Source organism: Bos grunniens, chromosome 20, assembly GCF_055505025.1.
Source record: "Bos grunniens cultivar Pamir isolate PY7600 chromosome 20, Bosgru_T2T1.0, whole genome shotgun sequence".
Classification (NCBI taxonomy): domain Eukaryota; kingdom Metazoa; phylum Chordata; class Mammalia; order Artiodactyla; family Bovidae; genus Bos; species Bos grunniens.
Window position 1 is genome coordinate 30,371,360 of NC_141184.1, and position 25,043 is coordinate 30,396,402.

At 39.6% G+C, this 25,043-nt stretch overlaps 1 protein-coding gene across 3 annotated transcripts in view; it reads right to left on the reverse strand.

Annotated features, from left to right (window-relative positions):
• The window catches only part of GOLPH3 (golgi phosphoprotein 3), a 52,022-nt gene extending 27,285 nt beyond the window's left edge, over window positions 1-24,737 (reverse strand). For all 3 annotated transcript variants that reach the window (XM_086361305.1, XM_086361302.1, XM_086361303.1), the window contains exon 1: window positions 24,202-24,737. Coding sequence is in view for 2 of the 3 variants with exons in the window: in XM_086361302.1 (XP_086217428.1) it covers window positions 24,202-24,426 (225 nt within the window). In the remaining variant the exon portion in view is untranslated. The remainder of the gene's footprint in view (window positions 1-24,201) is intronic.
• Between the last annotated feature and the right edge of the window lie 306 nt (window positions 24,738-25,043).

Sequence of the window (25,043 nt, forward strand, 5' to 3'; positions counted from 1 at the left end):
ACATGTGTAGAAATTGCTCGAAAGAAAGAAGTATGGATGGATTAATTGATGTACTTGGGAAAAGGTTAAAACGTCTTGTTTTCCTGGTTAATGCATAATACAAGTTATGTTACTATCTGAAGGTAATTGGGAAACTATGATATATCTGCCAAAACTCATAAATGTTATACTAGCAACCATCTGTTTGAAAATAGGGGAATAAAGGTCTTTTTTTTTCCTATCCAAAGAAAAAAAGTATGACTGGGACTTCTCTGGTGGCATGGCGGATAAGAATCCACCTTGCAATGCAGGGGACACAGGTTTGATCCTTGGTCCAGGAAGGTTCCACAGCCTGTGAGTCACAGCTAATGAGCTTCTGTGCCACAACTACTGAAGCCCACATGCCTTAGGGCCAGCAACTCGCAACTAAGCCCAAGTGCTGCAATTAAAGAAGCCTGTGTGCCTACAGACTTCCACAGCAAGGGAAGCCAGCACAGTGAGAAACCTATGCACCACAACTAGAGAGCAGCCTTCACTCTCTGCAACTAGAGAAAGCCTGCATGCAGCAGTAAAGACCCAGCACAGCCAAAAATAAGTAAATGTAGCAGTGTGAATATGTCACACACACACACACAATGACTATAGTGAAAAGTTTACTAGAGGGGCTCAACAGTAGATGAGAGATGAGAAATAGTCAATGAACTTGAATTTGAATTTAAAGAACAAGACGGAAAGTAATGAAGAAAACAGGAAAAGCCTCAGTGGGCTTCCCTTGTGGCTCAGCTGTAAGCCACTGTAAAAAAGAATTTGCCTGTAATGCAGGAGACCTGGGTTCAATCCCTGGGTTGGGAGGATCTCTTTAAGAAGGGAAAGCCTACCCACTCCAGTATTCTGGCCTGGAGAATTCCATGGACTGTATAGTCCATGGGGTCGCAAAGAGTCAGACATGACTGAGTGACTCGCACTTCACTTTCACTTCAGAGAGTAGTGTTCAAGCAAGTCTCCCAGTAGCGACAAGAGCCTCAAAAAGAGGAGAAAGCAGAAAAAAGAGTAACTGAAAACTTCCCCAAATATGGTGAAAAATATTCATTGAAGATCCAGAGCATCATACCCAGATGCATCACAGTCAAACTGCTGACATTAAACAAAGAGTATATATTATATACTGGAAAAGCAACAAGAAAAAAACAACTTATCCCATTTAAGGGAACAATACAGTTACCAGATAACCTCTCACTAGAAATACTGGAAACCAAAAGGCATTAGGATAACATATTCAGTGCTGAAAGAAACAAACTATCAACCAAGAATCTATACCCAGCAAAATACCCTTCAAAGCTGAAGATGAAACAGACATTTACAAGTAAACAAAGGCTGAATTTGTTGCTAGCAGATATGCCTTATAAGCAATACTAAAAGAACTCCTGCCAATTTTAAGTAAATTAATATCAGACAGTATTTCAAATCCATATAAAGAAAAGATAGCTACAAAGGTAAATGAACAAGAAAGACTATATATTTTCTATTTTTGCCTTTAAAAACTCACTTAAAAGCAAAAGATTGCATAAAATAGTAAGTATAAAACAGTATTGAGTTATGTGACCTTGTAATATTTCTGACAATAATGAACAAAGGAAAGGGGTAAATGAAGACATACTGGAGCATAGTTTCTGCATTTTGCTGGAACTAAATGAGTATTATTTTAAAGAAGACTAAGGAAAAAACTCCAATGGATATAGGTATGCAGGGAGGAAGGCAAGGCGGAAGAAAGGGAGGAGTAGGGAAATTTAAATAGTATAACTTTATTTTTCCATTTAACACAAAAGAAGATGGTAGAAGAGGTAGAGAGACAAAAAGGACATCTGACACAGAAAACAAAGAGCACAGTGGCTGGTATAAATCCAACTCTATCAGTAATCACATTAAATGTGTGGGCTAGATCAGATATTCTAATGGTCAAGTTTCATAGACCGGATAAAAGATTTAACCATACCTATGTTGTCTACAAGAGACAGTTTAGATTCAAAGACACAAACAGGTTTAAAAGAATGAATTTTTTTTAAAACCATGGAAACACTAATTCAAAGAAAGCTGGAATATTATATAACATGAGACAAAGTAGACATCAGAATAAGGAAAACTGAAAGACACAAAGGGGAATGTTTCATAATGATAACAGAGTTAACCATCAGGAAGATTTAACTATTACACACAGAAACACCTAAAAAGAGAATCCCAAAATACATGATACAAACCTAACAAAAAGGAAAAACAGACAATACAGTAATAGTAGTGGAAGACCACACTGTTAACTGATACAACTAGAGAGAAAACAAAGATATAGCATTGAACAATATGATACAACTAGAGAGAAAACGACCGAAGATACAGCATTGAACAACAATATCAACCAATTTGACTTAAATGACATTTATAGAACACTCCAACCAACAACAGCAAAATACATTTTCTTTTCAAGCACACAAATATTTCCCAAGATACCTCATAAGTCAGCCCACAAATCAATGAATTTAAAAGCAGTGAAATCATAGAAAACGCTTTACTCCAAGAGAATTAAATCAGAATTAAAACAGAATGAAATGCGAAAAATCTCCACATGAGAAATAATCCATGGCTCAAAGAATTACAGAAGGCAGGAAGAAGTAATCTGAACTAAAAGAATATGAAAACACAAAATATAAAAACCTACACGATGCAGCTAAAGCAGTGTTTAAAGACATCTGAAGCTTTATTAAATACCTGTATTACAGAAGAAGACCTCAAATCAACAACCTAATCTTGTACCTTAAGAAATCAGAAAAAAAAAAAAAAAAGAAATCAGAAAAAGAGCAAACTAAATCCAAAGCAATCAAAGAGAAGGAAATGATAAAGCTTAGCATGGAAACCAATGAAATGCAAAACAGAAAAATAGAAGAGGGGACAAAGGTCAATAAAGCCAGCTTATTTCTTTTAAAAAGATCAATGTTAAAACAGGCATATGGAGAGGAAGAAAGGAGAGGGACAAAAGATCCACGAAGTACCAAGATAAAAAAACAGGAGGAACATCACTTCCAACCTTACAGAAATTTAAAGGATTATAAGGAAATACTATAAACAGCTTTATGCCAATAAAGTAGACAATTTAGACAAAATGTTCAAACTGCTGGATAAACAGCAATTACCAAAACCAACTGAAGAAGAAATACAAAATCAGAATAAAACCTGTAAAAAGAAGTAGAATGACGAGTTGAATTATCTTCAGAGTGTTACTGAGGATGTAAGAAGAAGAATCAGCCTACCAGATGTAGATAAACCTGAATATTGCGCATAGCCACAAGAAAACTTCTTGCGGGTGGGGGCGGGGCGGGGGGGGTGGTGCAGTTAAGCAGGTCATTTTATATCCTCTTTGAGTCTTCACTTTCTCATTTACAAAATGAAAAAGACATATTTCAAGCATTCTACAAGTATGATTCTAACCAACTGGGAATTCCCTGAGGAGGTATGTGGCTTAAAGCAAAACAGGATACATAATCTATTTTAATTTCTGAAAAAAGCATTTGCAGGTCAATCATCAAGGTTATTCTTCAAACTGCTTCAGTTTAGTTCAGTCACTCAGTCGTGTCCGACTCTTTGTGACCCCATGAATCGCAGCACGCCAGGCCTCCCTGTCCATCACCAACTCCCGGAGTTCACCCAAACTCACGTCCATCGAGTCAGTGATGCCATCCAGCCATCTCATCCTCTGTCATCCCCTTCTCCTCCTGCCCCCAATTCCTCCCAGCATCAGAGTCTTTTCCAATGAGTCAACTCTTCACATGAGGTGGCCAAAGTATTGGAGTTTCAGCTTCAGCATCAGTCCTTCCAATGAACACCCAGGACTGATCTCCTTTAGAATGGACTGGTTGGTCTCCTTGCAGTCCAAGGGACTCACAAGAGTCTTCTCTAGCACCACAGTTCAAAAGCATCAATTCTTTGGCGCTCAGCCTTCTTCACAGTCCAACTCTCACATCCATACATGACCACTGGAAAAACCATAGCCTTGACTAGACGGACCTTTGTTGGCAAAGTAATGTCTCTGCTTTTGAATATGCTGTCTAGGTTGGTCATAGCTTTCCTTCCAAGGAGTAAGCGTCTATTAATTTCACGGCTGCGATCACCATCTGCAGTGATTTTGGAGCCCCAAAAAATAAAGTCTGACACTGTTTCCACTGTTTCCTCATCTATTTACCATGAAGTGATGGGACTGACAGTATATAAAGAACTGTAAAAGATAAGCATTTATAATGGGGTACCTAAAAATTGGTGTTTGGCACTATCATACATAATGTAGAAATGAACAAGAAAATTTCCCAGTTTTCACGTGACACGGAGACCATCTTAAATATCAAACTGATCAAACAAGAAATTAAATGAGAAATTTAAAAAATTTCCTGAGACAAATGAACATGGAAATACAATATATCAGAATTTATGGGATTCACCAACAGCCTCTAGATAAATGATGTGATACTGGTAGATGAACAAACAGACCGAGAGAATTAATAAATCCAGAAACAGACCCGAGAATACACTGAAATCTAGTATATGATAAATGTGCTATCTTAAATCATATACCTGATAAGGGATAAATATCCAAAGTATATAAAGAATTCATATAACAGCAAAAAAAAATAATAATCCAGATTAAAAAAAGGGCAAAGAACCCAGACATTTCTCCAAAGTAGATGGTACTCAGTATAAGAAAGAAAGATGGGCAATTTAATCATTAGTATTAAGAACTATTGGATAGCCATTTAGAAAAACAAAATTGGACCCATACTTCATATTACACACCATAATTAACTCCAAATGGATGAGAGATTAAAATGTAAAATGAAACAATATAAAGCACTATAAGAAAATAGGAGTGAATACCTTCATAACCTAATTTTGGGGCAGGGGGTGGGTGGAAAAGCTTCCAGCTACTGCTCAAAATCTAGAAGAAATACATATGGATAAATTGTATTACATAAGTTTTTTTTAAAGTACTCATGGCAAAAGCATCAACAAAGTAAAAAAGACAAAAGAAAATGTAGGAAAATAATTGATAACATCTCACAAAGACACAATTAGTTCCTAAAAATTAAAGGAAAATAAGATCAAGGGACTTCCCTAGCAGTCCAGTGGTTAAGACTCTGTGCTTCCATGGCTGGGGGACGTGGGTTCAATCCCTGTTTGGGGAATCAAGATCCCACGTGCTGCAGCCAAAAAATTTTTTAAAAAAAGGAAAATAAGATCAATACTCAATTTTTTAAAGGCAAAGATACAAACAGTAAATTCACAAAAGAAATGAAAATGACTTAAACATATGTAAAGATGCTTCCTATCATTAACAATACACATTTAAATAACAGAAGAAAAACAAAACCAATAAAAAATGGGCAAAACAAGTGTCTATAAAAGATGAATGGATAAACAAAATGTGCTACATACATACAATAGAATATTATTAGGCTTTAAAAAGAAACAAAATTCTGACAAATGCTACAACAAGATGAACCGGGTCTGCTAAGTGACATAAGCCAATTACAAACAGGCAAAAGCTATATGATTTCCTTTTTATGAGGTGCCTAGAGGAGTCAAAACCACTGCCAGTAGAGTGGTGGCTGCCCCAGACAGGTGGGAGGAGGAATGAGGAGCTGTCACTTAATTGGTAAGGAATTCCAGTGAGGGATGAACAGTGGCGACAGTTGCACAACAAAGAGAATGTCCTTACTGTTACTGAACTATAGACTTTAAAATGGCTAAAAGAGTGAATTCTGTTATTGACATTTTAATACAATTTTTAAAACTACATGAGACAATGCTTATCTGATAAGACTGGCAAAAATCGAAAAATATCTGACACCATTGGCAACGATAAGGCCAATACACTGTGCTAGGAATGCAAAATGACATTATCCCTGACAGAAATCATGAAAAAGTACATGTCTTTAGCTTGACAATCCTACTTCTAGAAATCTCCTCTGAAAAGTCTACATCCCCATAAATATGAAACAATAAATGCATATGATTATTAATTACAACATTATCTGAAGTAAAAACTTGGTAACAGTCCATAAATCCATTAATAAAAACAATGAATATATGAAGATAAACAAGCATAATGGAACACTATGGAGCCATAAAAGATCTTTATATAATGATATGAAATAATCTTCAGGCTACATAATCTATAAAAAGGAAAATGCCAAACAGCATATATCAGTTCAGTTCAGTCACTCATTCGTACCTGACTCTTTGTGACTCCATGAGTCGCAGCACGCCAGGCCTCCCTGTCCATCACCAACTCTCAGAGATCACTCAAACTCACGTCCATCAAGTCAGTGATGCCATCCAGCCATCTCATCCTCTGCCATCCCCTTCTCCTCCTACCCCCAATTCCTCCCAGCATCAGAGTCTTTTCCAATGAGTCAACTCTTCACATGAGGTGGCCAAAGTATTGGAGTTTCAGCTTCAGCATCAGTCCTTCCAAAGAAATCCCAGGGCTGATCTCCTTGCAGTACAAAGGACTCTCAAGAGTCTTCTCCAACACCACAGTTCAGAAGTATCAGTTCTTCGGCCCTCAGCTTTCTTCACAGTCCAACTGTCACATCCATACATGACCACTGGAAAAACAATAGCCTTGACTAGACGGACCTTTGTTGGCAAAGTAATGTCTCTGCTTTTCAATATGCTATCTAGGTTGGTCATAACTTTCCTTCCAAGGAGTAAGCGTCTTTTAATATCATGGCTGCAATCACCATCTGCAGTGATTTTGGAGCCCAAAAAAATAAAGTCTGACAGTTTCCACTGTTTCCCCATCTATTTGCCATGAAGTGATGGGACCGGTTGCCATGATCTTAGTTTTCTGAATGTTGAGCTTTAAGCCAACTTTTTCACTCTAGTAGGCTATCTTCTGTATTTGGGGGAGAGGAGCAAGAACAAGTATGTTTAATTTTGCTACAAAAACACTGGTAAAACAAACTCCAAACTAAGTTTTCAAAATGACCAACAAGAGGAAGAAGGAATGAAGTAGAAAGGATGATGGAAGTAAAGACTCCTAACTTGTAATACTTATACATATTCAAAACAGAAAAAACATTTTTAAATAAGGAAAACAAATGAGCTAATCTAACTGCACAAAAATCAGTGATACAACCACAAAGAAATATTAACTATTTCAACTGCCTTTAGAATACAGTATTTTAACTGTACATCCTAGTAAAGTATTGCAAACAAATTTGAGGCTGAATTCAACAGTCAATTTGTAGTTAATACTGACATTATTATTATTTGAAAGCTATTTAAATACATGTAGTAACTAATCCAATAAAAACAATATTTGGGGGAACCAAGAACTTTAATTAAGAGAAAAAAGATATAGGTATAAAATTCAATAAGCAAAATAAAAATTCATGTTAAGTCTGAATAAAAAACCATGTGAAGTGATTCTTCCCTCCCCACAAATGCTAGCACTACCCCCTAAAGAAAATATATTCTATGTTTGTGTACTGCAAAGTCCTAGAGGCAAGGACATCCCAATAACACTGAGAACACCCAGTACCCAGACTGTGGTTCATTCCCCACTTAAAAAAAGCAAAGATTCCTTGGACTGATCTCAAGTCTGAAACAGGATATGTATTTAGAAGATGAGTCTCAGGCATTTTGATGTTGACAAGAAAGCAAGAAGTTACCAAAGGTTAATAAGTGATACCAAAAGAACACTGCAGCAAAGGAAATGAATTCCCATTAGCCAAAGGTGCGACAACTTTAACATAAAACTGACATAAAAAAAGAGTAATTTATACAGTTCAGTTCAGTCGCTCAGTCGTCTCCAACTCTTTGCGACCCCAGGGACTGTAGCACGCCAGGCCTCCCAGTCCATCACCAACTCCTGGAGTTCACTCAAACTCACATCCATTGAGTCAGCGATGCCATCCAGCCATCTCATCCTCTGTCAGCCCGTTCTCCCGCCTTCACTCTTTCCCAACATCAGGGTCTTTTCCAATGAGTCCGTTCTTCCCATCAGGTGGCCAAAGTATTGGAGTTTCAGCTTCAACATCAGTCCTTCTAACGAATATTCAGGACCAATTTATACAGGTGACTCAGATTTCCTTATCAGTCCAATGGCTAAGAACTCCACACTCCCAATGCAGGGGCTCGGGATTTGACCCCTGGTCAGGGAACTAGATCCCACATGACTCAATCAAAAGCTTGCAGACCAAAAGAGCCACGTGTGCTGCAGCTAACAGATTCAGTGCAGAGAAACACATTTCTAAATGCTCCCTTTAAAAAAAATACAAGTGACTGAAACACAATGAATATATTAAAAAAAAACCCACAAGTCACAGTTTAAAAAAACAGAAAGCCCACACCTCACTGAAAGTCACTAAAATACTAACTCCTTATTCTAAAACTCAAAAGAGAAAATTTAGTCAGCCCTCTGTGTCCAAGGATCCAACACACCACAGATAGAAAATAAATCTCCAAAAAGCAAAACTTAAAATTTGCCCCTATTTACACTGTATTTACAACTATTTATATAGCATTTACATTGCACCAAGTATTGTAAGTAACAGAGATGATTCAGATGATACAGGAGGATGTGTTTAAGTTATATGCAAAAACTATAGCATTTTAAATAAGGGACTAGATCATCCAAGGATTTTGGTAACCCCTGCGATGTAGGTCCTGGAACCAATGTCCCTTGGACACTAAGAGACTACTGTATTTATCCTGGCATTAAAAAAACAAAAAAACAAAAAAACTATGTATTTGCTTACTTGGCGCTGTGCTGGGTCTTGGCTGCTGTGCACAGCCTTTTTCTAGTTGGGGCAAATGGGGCTACTCTTCATTGTCATGCACACGGTTTTCCCTGTGGTGGATTCTCTTTTGTGCAGCACACGCTCTGAGACGCAGGGGCTTAGCTGCCCTGTGCGTGAGGATCTTCCCAGAGACTGAACCTGTGTCCTCTACACAGGCCAGCAGATTCTTAACTACTGGACCACCAGGGAAGTTCCTATCCTGCCTTTTAAGTGCATAAAATAAAATGCATAGGATTACAAAGGAGATAAAATTGAAAGCATTAAAAATAAACAAATTTGTGATAATATATGTGCTTGCTAAGTGGTCTTTTCATATCTTATTTACACACTCTTCTTGAGACATCTCAGCCGTTCTCGCTTGCTTGAAAAAAATTTTCAAACAGCGGTACATGAGGGAAAAGTCCCTACCTCTTCCCTTCCCTTCCATCCATCATCCACACCCTCACACGTAACTTCTATTAACATTTGGAACATATCCTCCTCAAATCCTTTATTCTTCCAACGTGCAGACAGTTGTAGTTTTAAAACTGGGCTAAGCATTTGCAATGCACCATGCTGCTGCTGCTGCTGTTTAGTCACTCAGTCGTGTCCAACTCTTTGTGACACCATAGACTTTCGTCCGTCAGGCTCCTCTGTCCATGGGATTCTCCAGGCAAGAATACTGGAGTGGGTTGCCATTTCCTACTCCAGGGGACCTTCTCCACCCAGGGATCGAACCCAGGTCTCCTGCATTGCAGACAGATTCTTTACAGTCTGAGCCACCAGGGAAGCCCAATGTGCACCATGTCTAGTCCTTACAAGACCAAATTATGTAGGATTTATTCCTCCATTTTCATAAGACAATGAAACTGAGGCTCAAGAGAATTAAGGGACCTGCCAGTTACTGAGTGGCCAAGTTGGAACAGAAACTGTTCTCCTAGCTCCATCATTCTGTCTTGTCTTCCAAGTCCTGTCTGTCTAATGTGTCATCTCCAGTGTTTGCTTTCAGCTTCCATGAAAATGGAGATGTTGAAGAACTCACTTTTCTTTCCACAGGTGCCATGATTCATTTCACTTCAGAGAGCACAAAGTGTAAGCAGAAACTGACCTTCTCTCAAGAAAATGAATTTTGTAACGGATTTCTGGCAAAAATGCACATACTTTTGACTAGCAAAGGTGTTTTTCTTTTTTTGGCCATGCCATGCAGCTTGTGAGATTTTAGTTCTCTGACTAGACTGAACCTGGGCCCTGTCGTGAGAGTGTGGACTGCTAACCAATGGACTGCCAGGGAATTCCCTAGCAAAGTTTTAAAAGTATATTTAACAGCATCTTATTAATAAGATTTAACCATAGATAAGATAAGATAACCATAAGATAACCATAGATAACCATAACCAAAGATAATTCCATAATCTTTCCTAGGAAGCATGAAGGTTTTGAATAGTAAACAGTTTTGCAAAGCTGTTTTCATATATGTAAATTATCACTTTGTCTTACAATAAGTGAATAAAGCATTATTTTACATTATTATGTAAAGCATTATTATTTATTGAAAAATCTGAAGTTTAGGTAAATTAAGAAGTATAATCTCGTTATCAGTAGTTAAACCTCAAGCTACTCTGGTTAGATACTGTTCTTTGACCACCATGTTACACTGTCAGTATTTTAAGCTGAGGACATTTTGGAAAGCATATAGAATAATAAAAGCATTTAAGTTTTCTATCAAGTCACCATAACACTACTTATTAGATGTTGGCCTCTGCACGATTCTATTTACCTATTGAGTACCAAGACATTGCTAAGCAGAGGTAACAGAGATGACCAAGATATTTACAAGGCACAAAATGAAAAAAAAAATCATAATTCAATGTGATAAATATTGTAATACTGCTATTAATAAAATGAAAGCCTAACTCTCATGTGACAGTATTTGGAAACAAAGCCTCTGGGAGATAATTAGGTTGAGAAGAGGTCATGGGGGTGGGGCCCCGTCATGAAATTACTGCTCTTAGAAGACAGTAGAGATTTTGCTGTCTCTGTCTTGACACACAGCGAGAGGAACCTCACCAGAACCCAATCACGCATCCAACCTTCCGGATGGTGAGAAAAGGAATTTTTATTGTTAAAGCCAATTCTGTTGGTATTTTGTTATGGCAGCCCCAGCAGACTATCACACATGCATAAATACCTACAACATTCTAGACACTGTGCTAGGTGTACACAATGATAGGAGAAAGGGATATGAGCGCAAGAATGGTGCCCTGGAGATTAGGTAAAGAGCTTTGGCTGGGCATCAAGAGATCGGTAAGAAATGGCTGCCAGGTAAAGAAGAGGAGGAGATCCTATACAGAAGAATCTGCTACAAACACAAAGGCCTAAAAAAGTAATAATGTGATTTCCAGGCTACTAGAGAGAAAAATAAAGGATGAAGGTCCACAGCACGACCATACTTATAATACACCCCTATTAAATATAGTACATCAAATAATATGTTTCATCATGCAGTCACAACAAATACTAGGGCATCTTATTTTTCATTGGAAAAATCCTTATTTACTAACATGGGAAGGTGGTCACTGTGCATTATTAAAACAGGGGTTAAAAAAGAGAAAGAAAAGGGGTTACAAACCAGTACTGGAAGGATTTTTTTTTTTTTTAGTTTTAAATAAACATAGGCAAACTCATTGAAAATAGGACTGGAAAATAATGTAACACCAAAATATTACTGCCCAACTTCCACTACTTGCCTCTGTGCAATCCTTTCTCCACACAGAACTTTTTTTTTATTGATAACATAAAGAGTGGGTATGAAAGTATTAGTTGCTCAGTCATCTCTGTCCATGGGATTTCCCAGGCAAGAATAGTGGAGTGGGTTGCCATTTCCTTCTCCAGGGAATCTTCCCGAACCCAGGGATCAAACCCGAGTCCCCCACATTGCACGCAGACTCTTTACTGTCTGAACCACCAAGGAAGCCCCAAAAGTTCTGTGTCTGTCCTTTCCCCACACAGAATTTTTTTTATTGATAACACAAATACTGGGTATACCACTCCCCAATACCTCCAGTGGCTTCCCAACTACACGCAGTATAATACACAAAGTCCTTAACCTGATTTGTGAGGCCTCTAGGTTGCAGCACTCTATCATCATCTCAGGTCTTTCTCCCCATCACTCCAGTCCTGCCTTCAACCACCTTTCAGTTCCTCAAACCAAACCAAGCTCTTCAATACCTCACGACCTTGAAACATACTAGTCTGTCTTCACTGGATTTGGCAGCTATTCATTCTCTGAGTCTCATGCCATGTCCTTAGAAAGTCCTTCCCTATGCTGTCCCCTCAACATCCATTCCCATACAGTTTTTTTCACAGTGACTATCACAGTATTTAATTTACACACGTTTATTTATACACATATGTATATACCTATCTATATATGTATCTATATATAGCACAATACCTTCTGTATAGCAGACATTCCACAAATGTCTGTTGAAGGAACAGAAGTTGAATTATGGATTTATTTTTATTTTGTAATCTATATTTTCTCAATCTTTTTCAACAATGAGCACAGACTTGTAAAAGAAAGTAATTAAGAACAGTATACTACCTATTGGTTCTTTAAACTCAAACCAATCATCTTTTCTCTAAGCTTTAATGGTAATTAAATTCAAATAATTCTTTCTGAATAATTATCTTTCTGTCTCATTCCCTCTTCATCCAAGACCCAGGCAACAAATTTCACAAATTGTTGTAACTTCAAGCCTATTACAAATCTTCCTGCCTCCAACTTTTCCATCTACCAATTCTTTCTTCACTTAAATATCTTTCTAAAAATCTAGTTTACATCATTACTGCTATCTTTACAAGCAACAACTGCCTTCACTATCATCTCCACCATCTGTTTAAAGGCTTCAAGGTACTGAGTTTTTTCATTTTCCCTATTCCACACATAATCTCCCTCATATCTTACCTTTTATTATTAGACAACTCAGATTTTATTCTTCAGCTTTAAAATAACATTTCTAGAAGGATAACTTTCCCATTTATTTTGTAATTAATTTATTTATTATAATTGGGGGCTAATTACATCCCACCCAGGAGATTAGTCCTGGGTGTTCAATGGAAGGACTAATGCTAAAGCTGAAACTCCAATACTTTGGCCACCTCATGTGAAGAGTTGACTCATTGGAAAAGACTCTGATGTTGGGAGGGATTGGGGACAGGAGGAGAAGGGGATGACAGAGGATGAGATGGCTGGGATGGCATCACCAACTCAATGGATGTGAGTCTGAGTAAACTCCGGGAGTTGGTGATGGACAGGGAGGCCTGGCATACTGCAATTCATGGGGTAGCAAAGAGTCGGACACAAATGAGCGACTGAACTGAATTACAATATTGTAGTAGTTTTGCCATACATTGACATGAAACAGCCATGGGTGTACCTGTGTCCCCCATCCTGAACCCCCCTCCTACCTCCTTCCCCATCCCATTCCTCAGGGTCATCCCAGTGAGGACCCTGTCTCATGCATCGAACCTGGACTGGCGATCCATTTCACATATGATAATATACATGTTTCAATGCTATTCTCTCAAATCATCCCACCCTCGCCTTCTCCCACAGAGTCCAAAAGTCTGTTCTTTACATCTGTGTCTCTTTTGCTGTCTCGCATATAGGGTCATCGTTACCATCTTTCTAAATTCCATATATATACGTTAATATGCTGTATTGGTGTTTTTCTTTCTGACTTACTTCACTCTGTATAATAGGCTCCAGCTTCATCTACCTCATTAGAACTGATTCAAATGCATTCTTTTTAATAGCTGAGTAATATCCCATTTATTTACTTTCACATATATATCCCAACATAACATTCTGTCTAGAATGCTAGTTTCCTATGAAGTCACATGCCACATCTCATTTAAAATTCTGCTCAAAACTTATCTTCCTAAAGTGCTCCCTTCCATCTCCAACACTCCTCTTTGGTGACACACCCAATTCGGGTCTTCTTCACTTACCCCAGTCCCGACAACACTGAGGACTGCTTCCCATTCCACCAGTGATAACAGGGTTACTTTTTCTTTCCTCATTAAATTGAAAGAAGAACCCAACATGAGGAACTCCTCTCTTCAAAAGAATGCCCCTTTCTTACCAGCCATTAAGATGATTTTTAAAGAAGTCATCATAGGAGGAATGGACAAAGGCTGCCACTGTTCCACAGACGAGGCAAAGGCATCCTCCAAAATGTGAGTGAAGCAATCTGGAGCTAAGAGAAAAGCCATTCCCTCACCAAACACTTAAAGAAACCATATTAAAAAACACAAATCCTGTGACAGCCTGAAGAGGTGGGATGGGGTAGGAAGTAGAACTTGCAGCATACGAGGCTTCCTTGTCCTTCACTATCTCCTGGAGCTTGCTCAAACTCATGTCCATTGAGTCGATGATGCCATCCAACCATCTATCACCCCCTTCCCCTTCCGTGCTCATGCTCAATCTTTCCCAGCATCAGGGTCTTTTCCAAAGAGTTGGCTCATGTGTATACCTATGGTTGATTCATGCTGATGTATGACAGAAACCAACACAGTATTGTAAAGCAATTATCTTCCAATGAAAAATAAATTTAAAAATAAAATAAAATCACCAATCCTAGGCCTCCAATACCAATTCTACTGAAGGCAGAGTTTCTAATAACAAGGTTTATAATCAGAAACCACCCACAAAGGCATGGGTAAAGTAACTATGACAAAGCTTGAAATGCCAGTGTGTGGTTGTTACTGGAGGAGACGGATGGATGCAGGAAAAAGAAACAAGAGTTAAAAGAGCAAGAGCCCCAGAGAAGCAGAGGGCATCCTGGGGTGAGAGAAGGGAACAGCCACCTTACTTGTCATTAGAGTCATATTTATCATTTTGGAGGTTTGGAGGCTTCTGATGCCTCTGAAGAGTCAGCCATTTCTTATGAGAATTGTTCAAGGAAGACTCTGGACTTGGCCTGAAAGTAAGAAATGGTACTTCAGGTGTCCAGATTTTCCAGCACAGCATGCCAGCAATTATCAAAAAAATAAACCAGATTGTAGGTTCAGGACAAACACAAAGATAAGCAAGCACAGATAAGTAATCACACTTGATGGAAAGGCTCACTTAAGCCCAGCAAAGCACAAAAAGGTTAAGAAATAATAAAAACAGTGTCTTAATTCACTTCTCAAGGCTAGGCAATTACCCATTCACATTTGTTCAACACCTTGCAGTTTTCAAAAGCACTCGCACATATGCCAATCCACTGGAGCCCTACAATTCAGAAGTTATGGGACAGCCCACGAAGGCAGGCTCACTGTGCTCAGGGGGTAAAACTGGGGTCTAAGAATTCAATGGCCACCCACTCCAGTACTCTTGCCTGGGAAATCCCATGGGCGGAGGAGCCTGGTAGGCTGCAGTCCATGGGGTCGCTAGAGTCGGACACGATTGAGCAACTTCACTTTCACTTTTCACTTTCATGCACTGGAGAAGGAAATGGCAACCCACTCCAGTGTTCTTGCCTGGAGAATCCCAGGGACGGCAGAGCCTGGTGGGCTGCCGTCTATGGGGTCGCACAGAGTCGGACATGACTGACGCGACTTAGCAGCAGCAAAAATTCAAAGCAGTTACCTTAACCCTTCTAACTAGTCAAGAGCAGGGCTAGAAGTCAAGAAATATGGCAATCTTCTGATTCCTGATCCAAGGAATCCACTATTGCACTTAACACTTGTATTTCCATTTAAGTCAATAACTTATTTTATTGGAACCACTTGCAAATCTGTCTTCTATATAGACTGGATGCTCCTTGAGGTAAGAGGATTTTCCTTGGAACTTCACCACCAGCAAAGACACTGGCACACAGATGTTCAATAGTTGGACTGAACTAAATCTGTTTCCATTATAACAGTGTACAGACAAAAAAATTAAATGAGCAGCTCAATTCAGTGACTGAACTGAAATTTAAGCTAAATTCTTAAAATACTATTTCTGGGCTTATTTTGTTAACATGGTATAAAACTGTTTAACAGTTGCATTTAAGAAACCGGAACTAGAAAATGAAACCAGAGTAAAAATAACAGTCGGCAATTTAAATGCAGTCCTTTAATTCCAGTTTCTTCAAAGGGCAGAGGGTAGAGAGTGGGGAACAAAGACTTTACCTATAAATTATCAACCAACAAGGATAATTTTGTTCTTAAAGTTTAACTTACAACTCCCTACAGTTCAATATACTAAAATTATTCGTCCTACTACCAAACTACTAGTCAAATTCTATTACAATAAAAACTATCAAGAGAAAAAGATCTAAATCTCAGCTAAGCACAAACTCAGTATTTTCAATATTAATTTATTTCAGTATTTCTCAACTTTTTCTTCCCATTTCTGTTCCCTAAAGGAGCTTTCTCAAAGAGTGTTTTCTCTAACGACATCCTCTCCCATAAAATTTTGGTAAGATGGCACACTGTATGTACTCAGTCACGTCCAACTCTTTCAGACCCCACAGACTGTAGACAGGCTCCTCTGTCCATGGAATTTTCCAGGCAAGATTTATAGAGTAGGTTGCCATTTCCTTCTCCAGGGAATATTCCAGACCCAGGGATCAAATCCACATCTCCTGAGTCTCCTGCACTGGCAGGCGGATTCTTTACCACTAGCACCACCTGATCGGTTTATATACTGTATGTGTATCTATGCTTTATACATAAAAGGAGTAAGAATTTTTCATCACCATCCCCAGAACCAATTTTCTCTCCCTGAGGGATGACATGACCCTCAATGAAAATACATGCTTTACTAAGTATAGTAAATATTTCCTGTATGGGAGCTATATGCCAGGCTGAGATACTCACCATGGAAAAATTCTATGACAGCAACACAGTTTAGTTTTTTAGTTTACTGTAAAAGTTTTGACCCAGAGAACTGAAATGAAAAGGGCTTGAAGACAGAGACCTTCTTCCTAATATTTGCACCTGATCAAAGGCTTAGCTCAATAAACGTGATGAACACACGGACAGTATTAGAACTCTGTATGTGGTAGTTACACAATTTGCAAATGTCATCTAGCAAGATAACCAAGCTACAGAAATGCTGGTTTCCTATTTCCAACTGAAAATCCAACTCACCACAACCCTGAAACCTGAAATTTTCTGTAGTCAATTTTCAAGAGGAAAAAAAGAAGACAAAACACAGCCAAAACAAAAAACTTAAACTAAAACAAAGAAACAGTACCTCACAAAAGCTATGTTCCCTTTCTCTAGAAAAATATACACACACAATACATACAACTACAGAATGTTCACAGAATTTCTAAACTCCATCCTTTGACTCCAATTTAAGAATTTCTGTATTAAAAAAGTATGTAAATCATATACAATTTACTGTTTAAAAATAAAGGCTTTTTTTTTTTTTAATTTAAAATTTAACTTTTTCAGCTTAAGACTATATTTACCAGAAGTATTCTTTCTGGCAATAATGTACTTTAACATTAATTGTATTCTTGCAGATCAGAGATTTATCAAACAACTAGTAATACAAGATAATATGAATAAAATAACGCCCTACTATGTGTGTGTGTATATATATTTATCTTTAATACCTAATTTAAAACCTCAAGATTCACTAGATTATAATACTGTACAATACTATTGAAACAGGTTGCAGCTTTCAAGCTTTGATCAGAGAAACCTAAAGCCATGGCATCAATTTCAAAATGAAGACGGGTTCTCTCCTTTGTTACCTGTCATCAGATCAGATCAGTCGCTCAGTCGTGTCCGACTCCTTGTGACCCCATGAATAGCAGCACACCAGGCCTCCCTGTCCATCACCAACTCCCGGAGTTCACCCAGACTCACATCCATCGAGTCAGTGATGCCATCCAGCCATCTCATCCTCTGTCGTCCCCTTCTCCTCTTGCCCCCAATCCCTCCCAGCATCAGTCTTTTCCAATGAGTCAACTCTTCACATGAGGTGGCCAAAGTACTGGAGTTTCAGCTTCAGCATCATTCCTTCCAAAGAAATCCCAGGGCTGATCTCCTTCAGAATGGACTGGTTGGATCTCCTTGCAGTCCAAGGGACTCTCAAGAGTCTTCTCCAACACCACAGTTCAAAAGCATCAATTCTTCAGCGCTCAGCCTTCTTCACAGTCCAACTCTCACATCCATACATGACCACTGGAAAAACCATAGCCTTGACTAGACGAACCTTTGTTGGCAAAGCAATGTCTCTGCTTTTGAATATGCTATCTAGGTTGGTCATAACTTTCCTTCCAAGGAGTAAGCGTCTTTTAATTTCATGGCTGCAGTCACCATCTGTAGTGATTTTGGAGCCCCAAAAAATAAAGTCTGACACTGTTTCCACTGTTTCTCCATCTATTTCCCATGAAGTGATGGGACCGGATGCCATGATCTTCGTTTTCTGAATGTTGAGCTTTAAGCCAACTTTTTCACTCTCCACTTTCACTTTCATCAAGAGGATTTTTCGTTCCTCTTCACTTTCTGCCATAAGGGTGGTGTCATCTGCATATCTGAGGTTATTGATATTTCTCCCGGCAGTCTTGATTCCAGCTTGTGTTTCTTCTAGTCCAGCGTTTCTCATGATGTACTCTGCATATAAATTAAATAAACAGGGTGACAATATACAGCCTTGACGAACTCCTTTTCCTATTTGGAAGCAGTCTGTTGTTCCATGTCCAGTTCTAACTGTTGCTTCCTGACCTGCATACAGGTTTCTCAAGAGGCAGGTCAGGTGGTCTGGTATTCCCATCTCTTGCAGAATTTTCCACAGTTTATTGTGATCCACACAGTCAAAGGCTTTGGCATAGTCAATAAAGCAGAAATAGATGTTTTTCTGGAACTCTCTTGCTTTTTCCATGATCCAGCGGATGTTGGCAATTTGATCTCTGGTTCCTCTGCCTTTTCTAAAACCAGCTTGAACAGTTACTTGTCATGACTCTTATTAAATGGAAGAAACAGGGGGAGGACAAGCCATCTCTTTGAGCGGCTTCAGAAGGACACTCCCATGAAAATAAAATCCCCTAAACAAAGACTACAGCAACTCTGAGTGATACAATTTACTCTGATTAATAGAAAAATTATGCAGATACAAAGCAGAAAGTTTGCTTGGACATAAAGCAGTGTTGGGCCAAGTTTAACACAACATAACTGGACAAGTACAATGCATTTTACAGTCTTTTGAGATTTACATATGAGCGGACAATAACTATAATAGGTTATCTCTTTAAATGTCAAAAAGTATGCCTAAATATTTGATCAAAATAACTTCAAGGTGTAATTCTAAAAGATAATCGCAAATGATCCATACAGGAATGCTCAGATGGTTTAAAATGAATAAATATCAAACATCAGTATGACATATAAAGTGAATCAGTATTTTGGCCACACTGTAAGAGAACCCTGAAGAAAAGTAATTTCACTAATATAAAATCTTATGTAAAAGATACAATCCAGTGGTTCAGTGAACTCCAAAAACTAATTTTATAACTAATATTTCATATGTGTGTCCTCTTAAATGCACCTGAAAAAATAAATGATCCCTCAAATCATTCAAAAGTATGAACAGCACATTATTTTTATTAAAGGAATAACAAAATTCTAAAACCTAGAAGTGTTTATTATACTTTAAATTACTAAAATCTTAACACATCTTTAAATACTCAGTATTGAATGAATTTCTCATTAACAGATTTGATATGCAGATATGTGTATTACTGCATGTACAGGAAGGAGAACTTTTTTTTTAAGTTATCCATCATAATAAGTACTGTACGTCAAAGTAGAAATCTTGGGAAACTGCAAAAATGGAACACTTTTAGATCACTCTTTAGAGCTAATTTAAAAGTCACACAAAAGACAGTTCTATCATTTTAGTTAAACTTAACTATTTTACCCTAAGTGTGTATTATCCAGCTCAAGCATCTACTTATTTTTCAAGATACAGAGTTAAATTAGCACATTAAGGTTCTTACCTGCAAGCATTCAAAACATCAAAAACTGACTGTGGCCATCTTTAAAAAGGGACTTTACTGGAAGGTTCTTAAAGCTTACAAAATTGAAAGATGCCTGGGAAGTCAAAATGGAAAAGACAAGCACCACAGGGCTAGGGAGAAGGAATCTAAAACAAATCAGAGAACAATCTTACCCACACACTGATGCTCCACTGCTGCTGCTAAGTTGCTTCAGTTGTGTTCAACTCGGTGCGACCCCACAGCTAGTCACCCACCAGGCTCCCCCGTCCCTGGGATTCTCCAGGCAAGAACACTGGAGTGGGTTGCCATTTCCTTCTCCAATGCATCAACTGACAAGTCCTCCAAAATCCCCAAAGTCTCTGGTTCTGCTCTCAAGATCCAAAGTCCAAGGAGAAAACAAAAGGTTGGACAAGTCTAGGTCTGACTACACTACAAAAGGGAAGGGGTGAATGCTTCAACAGGGCATCCTGGGGATGTATACAATGGGAAACACCCTAGGCAAAATAAAACCTTAAAAGAGCAACGTGAAGGGTAAAACTAGAAATGTTCACAACAGTCGTCAAAACTACAGGAGAGGTCTACGTCTCCATTTTAGAGAGCTCTGAGGCTCAGAGCATTTGAACAACATGGAAAGCAAAGGATATACCTCAGATCAAGACTACACCATATCTTTCCACTCTGCTATTTCACATTCCACTCTAAATTATACCTGGTCATTTAATACAATCAAATCCAACTTTAAACCACTAAGATGTTCCATGAATGAAGATATTTAAAAGTATATGACACCAGTTATTTCACTTAATTCTCAATGAGGCATTCAGAAAACAATGACTATAGGAGGCATCTGCGGAAAAATCAAATAGTTGGGAGGGGACACACCTAGCTTGTTTGCTGTCTCTTCCTCTTAAACACAGGAGAGATTGCAGAAATCTTGCTAATTATTTGGAAGTTGAATTCAAGTATAAACCTATCTGCCATCTTGTTGTGGGCTACTCATTATTTACTTCAATACCTATGTCCTCTGCCTACTTTTAAGCATCGAACCCCCAGAGGGGCCCAGGCATCTGTGTTTTAATAAGACAGAAAGTAAAATCATTGGTAAAAAAAATCTGAAATGAAATTCACAATAACTTTAGTTATCCCTAATAGGTAATCTGAAGCCAGACCATCTGCTCACTGGCAGGCAAGCTGAGCCTTCTGTTCAGTAAACAGGCGAGGAGGAGAATACTAGATTCGGGATATGAGTTAAAAGAATTTTTTTAATATTGTAGATTGTAAATGTGCTACAAGTTAAGTTGATAATAAAATGAGAATGAACAAATGACAACGTCAAACAAGCAAGTCACAAACTTGCTTTACAAAAGATACAAATTAAAGTACAAAAAAGGGGAAAACTCTATGCTGAATTCTCAAGTCAAGCAAGTGGTGGCCCTTGAGGACCAGGCAGTGACTGGAAAGGAAATTAAGTGGGGCTTCTGGAGAGCTGCTCAGGTTGTTTCTTGATGTAGATGTTGGTTCAACAGGTGTGTTCAGTTTGCGAAAATTCTTCACACTCACGTGCACTTTTCTGTAGGTTTATTATTCAACAAAAAGTAATTTTTCACAAGCCATTAGTCTCAGCATTATTAAAAAAAATTAAAACCAAGCTAATTTCACCTCTCACAATTTCTTCAAAATTTTCCTTGTTTTGATTTCAAGTAAGGTTAGCTCTAGGGCTTCCCTGGTGCCTCAGATGGTAAAGAATCTGCCTGCAATGCGGAAGACCCAAGTTTGATTACTGGGTTGGGAAGATCCCCTGGAGAAGGGAATGGCTACTCACTCCAATATTTTTGCCCTGAGAATCCTGGACAGAGGACAGTCCATGGGGTCGCAAAGAGTCAGAAAGGACTGAGCAAATTTTATCTAAGGTTAGTTCACAAATACATAAAGTGTATCCATTACTAATGACAAACATAACCTTTGAATTTAGCTTTTGAGTATCTTAAAAGTACCCAGCTATGACAAAGATGGACATTAAATTAAAATAATAAAAAGTTAAAGCAGTGAGCTCTGTATTACAGCTAAAATTTAGAATTTGTTAATATGAAATTTAATAAGTTAAAACCTAGTATTAATAAGCATAAATGCCTAGAGCCTACATGAGAGTAACTCCTGTCCCTAAAAAGAATGATACAAGTAGAAGACAGGAGGGGGAGGAAGGGGGGAGGGGGGGAGAAAGGGAGGGTGGGATCTCCTAAGGACAAAGATACAAATGCAGGAGTTGCCAGGGCTAATTATGTAAAGATGTGAGGACAGGGGGAAACACAGGTTAATCCCCAAAACCTCTAAAGCAATGCAAAGTCCCAACCCCGCCCACCACCACAATTCCATGAACTTGCCTGCTAAAGGGAAAACAGTTTCCTTCGCTCTGTGGTTGTGGAAATGATCAGAATTAGCATCTGGACCTTGGCCAGGACATGGCAGAGTATAGTGTCTTCTGACACAAACACAACATATGGCCTCAATTACCTGTCACCAAAGAACTTCAAATTTTCTATATTTTGTAAGCACTATTAAGTTGCAACAAATAAATCCTTTAGATTATCTTCATGAAAACCAATCAAGGGAAAAATAGCATGTTAATATTCTTCAGCTTAAACATGGCTCAGTAATGTCAGACTCCTGGGACTTCATGGACTGTAACCCGCTAGGCTTCTCTGTCCATGGAATTCCCCAGACAAGAATACTGGAGTTGGCTTCCACATTCAGAGTAACACATACTCAAAAAGGTACTTTCTCACTCTAATTTCTCATTTACAGTGACTCAGAAGTCCAAAAGCTAGTTTTGGTTTAGCTTTTAAGTTTTAGTTTTACACAAAGAATATATCCACATAGAAAAGTCTCAAAACTTACAAAGAAGATATTCACTGAGGATGGACGAGACTTGTTTTCTTCCTTTTGCTTTTAGTATTTTTTACAATGTTACTTTTGTCCCAGAGTAAAAAGATAAAAACATTTATTACCAAGATTCTAAACTTTGAAGCTGAAAAAACCTTTTATAAACCTAAAATCACATGTCTAGGACACTATACCTCACTTGTTTTTCCAAAGAGAAAAAAGAAATTTCATATACAGCCTGGCTGCATCATAACTCAGGTACTAAAAGAGATATTGAGTCGCTTTCGTGGCCAGAGGAACATCAAGTGATCATCAGACAGACCTGAGCAAACTGGAAGCCTAGATAACACAAATACTCCAGACATTTCCATCAAGGTAAACTTTAACTCATTAGATTACTAAATATCAGGAGTCCACAAACAATCCATATAAAACTCACCTATATCTGATAAGTTTTGGAAAAAGATGACAAAGTTGCCTTAACATGATTTTTTTTTTTTTTTTTTTGCCCATCTCTGTGAATTGGGAAAACTACTGAAAAACAAAAAAACTTGGATATTTTTGGATCTGACTCTCAAAATGTGCTGTCTGTAGTTTCCATATATAACAAGCTTCTGGGACCCTTCACCATACATGATTTATACAATATCCACTCGTCTGACCCTCGGCAGGTCTCTAAAAATAATCAGCTTTGCAGATACACACATGATAAAGCAAATACAGCAAAATGTTAATTATAGAACCCAGGTGAGTATATAGGTGTCCACCGTAGCATTTTTCCCAACTCCTCTATGTGTGAATATTTTCACAAGGTATAAGCGTGAAAATAATTGTTTCAAAGTGAGAACACACGTTATCTATCGAGACGCTGAGGCCTTTCATCAAGTCACAAACCTAGCATTTCAAGCATCCCCACGAAAAAGTCCCTCCTTCTTTGAGACTGCAAGACTTTTTTTTGAGAACAGTAAAACTGACGAAATGATAAAATTATAAAAATAATCTCTCACCCAAAGCATGTTTACCTAGAAAGTCAATTTGCAGGAGGTTTCTTGAAAATTTCGTTGGACTTTAACAATAAAAATAAAACTTTTGCTTCCATTACCATTTCACGGAAATTTTTCAAAATTTCCAAACAATACACCTTAAGTTGTTGTTCTTTCTTGTTAGTCCTCAGAAAGCATGTCAGTGGACCTCTCCCAGGTCCTAAAACCTGCAGAACCTATGGGTTCAGGGCGCTGGTGGTTCCAAGTGTTTCACGCTAACCTGCACTCCGTGGGAATTGTACCAAGGTTTACCCGGGTTAAACAGGCGAGGAAAAAAGCGAGAACGCAAGAGACCGCCGTGGAGTCAAAATGAAAAGAGTGATTGAGAAACCAGAAAGGGAAATCCAAACAATCAGTGCGAGAGGGTGAGCTGGGAGCTCCCGCGCGCGGAGCTCGGAGAGCAGGCGCGCGGAGCCAGTAGCCGGGCTCCCGCCTGGCGCCCGGACCCTGCACCGGCCGCCCCCGCCCTGCCCGCCGCGCCCGCACCTCTCGGTCCTTGAGGCCCAGCAGGAGCACTTCCTCCATCAGGGTCAGCCGCGTTTCCTTGGAGTCGCCCTTGTCGTCGTCGTCCTGCTCGTCGCGACGGCTCTGCGCGTCGTCCTCGTCGTTGCCGCCGCCACCGCCCGCCGCCCGCTCCTTGTCGGCGGCGTTGCGGGAGGCCTCGGTACGCCGCTGCACCAGCCCGGAGCTGCGCTGGGTCAGCGAGGTCATGGCTCCGCCGCGCCGGGCCGAGAGGGACGCAGGACCTGCCGGGTCTCCCTCTTCCTCCCTCCGCGGCCCCCGACCCGCGCTTCCGTGTTAGGACCGGGCACTGGGGAGACGTCCGTCGGCAGCGGGGCTGGATGCAGTCATGAGGAGACGGGCGGAGGGGGAGCGGGTGGGCCCGGCGTCGGTGGGGCGGACGAGGGGCTCTATACTTTCTGTGGCCGCGGCCGTGAGGCAGCCGCAACAAGACGGAGGCGGTAAAGGAGGACGCGGCTGAGGAAGAAGCGGCGGCGGCGGCGCCTTTCCAATATGGCGGCGCCGGCTGACGTCACTGGAGGATGTGGCACGGGCTGCGTGGGGCGGGCCCGGAGGGCGCCGGAAGCGGCGGGCAGGGACCCGGGGGCCGGGGAGTGGGCGGGGGCAAGGGTCTGCGGTCTAGGACCCCGGTCCCTGGCCCCTGGAACTCCCCCGGCCCTCGCCGTTTCCTTAGAGTCCCTTCAGCGCCTGGCCCGCGCCCCTCTTCCCGTGACGTGTCCTTCCTCCGTCCGCCTTCCCCTGTGTCCCCTAAGGAGCCGGGGCTGAAAGTAGACATTGGAAAGGCCTCAACGAATCGGGGCAGCCTT